At 61.8% G+C, this 2,226-nt stretch overlaps 1 protein-coding gene across 1 annotated transcript; it reads left to right on the top strand.

The window, feature by feature from the left end:
• Nucleotides 1-199: 199 nt before the first annotated feature.
• Nucleotides 200-2,184, top strand: CAOG_03890 (hypothetical protein; the record flags this gene model as incomplete). Its single annotated transcript, XM_004363561.1, has 3 exons — nt 200-747; nt 832-1,337; nt 1,388-2,184. Coding segments are annotated over 3 exons (1,851 nt in total), but the record flags the coding sequence as incomplete, so codon positions are not given.
• Between the last annotated feature and the right edge of the window lie 42 nt (nt 2,185-2,226).

The raw sequence follows: 2,226 nt of genomic DNA, 5'->3' as shown, positions 1-2,226 counted from the left end.
TCCAGGACTCCCAGGTTTGCGGTCCCGACTGGGTGGTTCTTGCTAAGAAGACTCGGCGTTGACGTCTTTGTATGGTTTGATTGCATGCATTTGGAAATGCAGTTCAGTCTGCAAAGTGAAATAAAACACTTTACAACAACATTGCCTGGCTAACCCTACCAAGGTCTTACACATTGCAGACTCTGACTACAGTCACCCGATGTCTGTTGTAACCGATCCAACCAGCGCTTTGACTAGCGCTGAGGCAAGCGCAGGCCCCGCGGCACACACGAGGCAACAGACGGCGGCGAGAAAAGAGAAGATCGCGCTTCTTCAGGCGCAGCTCGCTGCTTTGGAGCTCGAGAACTCTGAGCTGGAAGGAGACTCCAAGAACGATGAGGAGACACCTCAACAGGATGAAGATCTGAAGGATCTGACGAAAGCGCACCAGGGTCAAGGCGGCGTGATCAAAACTGAAACGGACGTCGAGCCGCAAAAGCTGGCTTCGTCATCGTCAGTCCCACCGCCAGCGGTCTCAACCCCGGCGGTCCACCAGCCCGCACCCCGTCCGCAGGCAGTCGACTGGCAGCCCGCCAAGGCGCCCAAGCTGCTAGCCCCCTCGTTCGACGGCACGGCGGCAAAGCTGACCCAATACGAGAAGGACTTGAAGCGTTACCGATCGTACTTTCCAGAGGAGAGATGGAACGAGATCCTGTCTCTCACCTTGGTCGGGTCGGCCGCCGATTGGTTCGCCTCTGGCAGCGACAAGTGATGGAGGCTCTCGCACCAGGAGCTCTGCTATCGGCTCCGGCTCCGTTTCGGCGATCCCAACGAGCGTCCCACTGCGAAGAGGGCGATTGTCAACATGAGCAAGCTGTCGGTGTTGGAGATCCAGACGGTCCTCGACAAGTATGCGGAGGTGTCGGGTCTGTCAGAAAGCGAGATCGCGAAGGCTATCTGGGCCGCCATGTCTTCCGAAGTCTACCAGTTCGCGCGGATGGAAAATATATCCAAGGATCTCCCGCCGTCTGAGCTCATGGCGAGCCTATGGGCGGTGCAGGAGTGGGAGAGCCGAAAGGTCACAGCGGCGCCGCCTCAACCGCAGCCGCAGCCGAGCTACAAGGCGCCGTTCTATGGTCAGCGTGCGGCTCAACCGAAGCAGCAGCCTTCCCAGCCGCAGAAGCAGCAGACCAGCGTGGTGGCGGCGGTGGCGTTCGCGGAGGCTATGGCGGCCAAGTACAACTTGTCGGCGGAGGAGCTCGAGAGACGTCGTCGTGAGCACCTTTGTTTCCGCTGTGGCTCTGGAACCCATCTCAGGAAGACATGCGGTCAGGCCCCGGCGGTGGCGGCAGTTCAAGGTGAAGCCGCGCAGGGAAAAGCCCAGCCCGACTCCCCCTGAACGCGGTAGGAGTCGGGCGATACGAAGCGTTGACACAGCAGGTGCAAGTCGCGTGCGCGGGTTCTTCTGATACCGCGATGCAGGTGCAAGCTCTTATTGACACTGGATCGGTCGCCACATTTGTGAGCCGTGCTGTAGCAAATACACTTCGTGCCCCCTCATTTCCAGTTCCAATGATCAAGTTGAGGACAGTGACGAAAGAGGAGATGAAGGTGCGCGAGGGCGTGGCGCTGCGAGTTACTTTGGCGGGCCGGCAGTTGTGGGTCCAAGCGATGATCCTGGATGGGCCGGTGGTGCCGCTCCTGTTGGGCATGGATGTGCTGGCGGCGGCAAATCCTGTCATCGATCTGGCGACTCGGACGGTGCGGTTCGAGAGCATGAAGCCGGTTCGTGTCAGAGGCAAGGGCAGTCTGGGCTCGGGCGTCATTGGCGTGGTGCAGCAGGACGAGGCTGCGCCCGCGGTGGTGGCGAAAGCGGCGGACGTGCAGAACGAGGCTAAGCCGGCGGTGGCGCAAGTGGCGCGGGACGAGGCTAAGCCGGCGGTGGCGCAAGAGACGGAGGCTCAGGACGAGACTAAGCCGGCGACACAGGCCAAGCCGGCGCAGGGCGAGGCTCAGCCAGCGGTGGCGACAGAGGCCGAGCCGGCGACGGCGACAGAGGCCAAGCCGGCGGCAGCAGCGGAAGAGGCGAAGCCGGTGGTGACAGGGACCAAGCCAGCGCCGGTGGCGATCCAGCGGGAAGCGTCGGAGGCGAGGTTGCCGTCGTCAGTGGTGGCGTTCCGGCGGCGTCGGAAGCGACAGAAGCGGCGTATGTTTGTGCGCTTGGTCGCGGCGGCCGATGCGCTGGAG

Source organism: Capsaspora owczarzaki (genome assembly GCF_000151315.2).
Source record: "Capsaspora owczarzaki ATCC 30864 unplaced genomic scaffold supercont2.5, whole genome shotgun sequence".
Taxonomy (NCBI): domain Eukaryota; class Filasterea; order Ministeriida; family Capsasporidae; genus Capsaspora; species Capsaspora owczarzaki.
The sequence above is the reverse complement of the archived record's forward strand: the minus strand, read 5'-3'. Positions and strand labels throughout refer to the sequence as shown.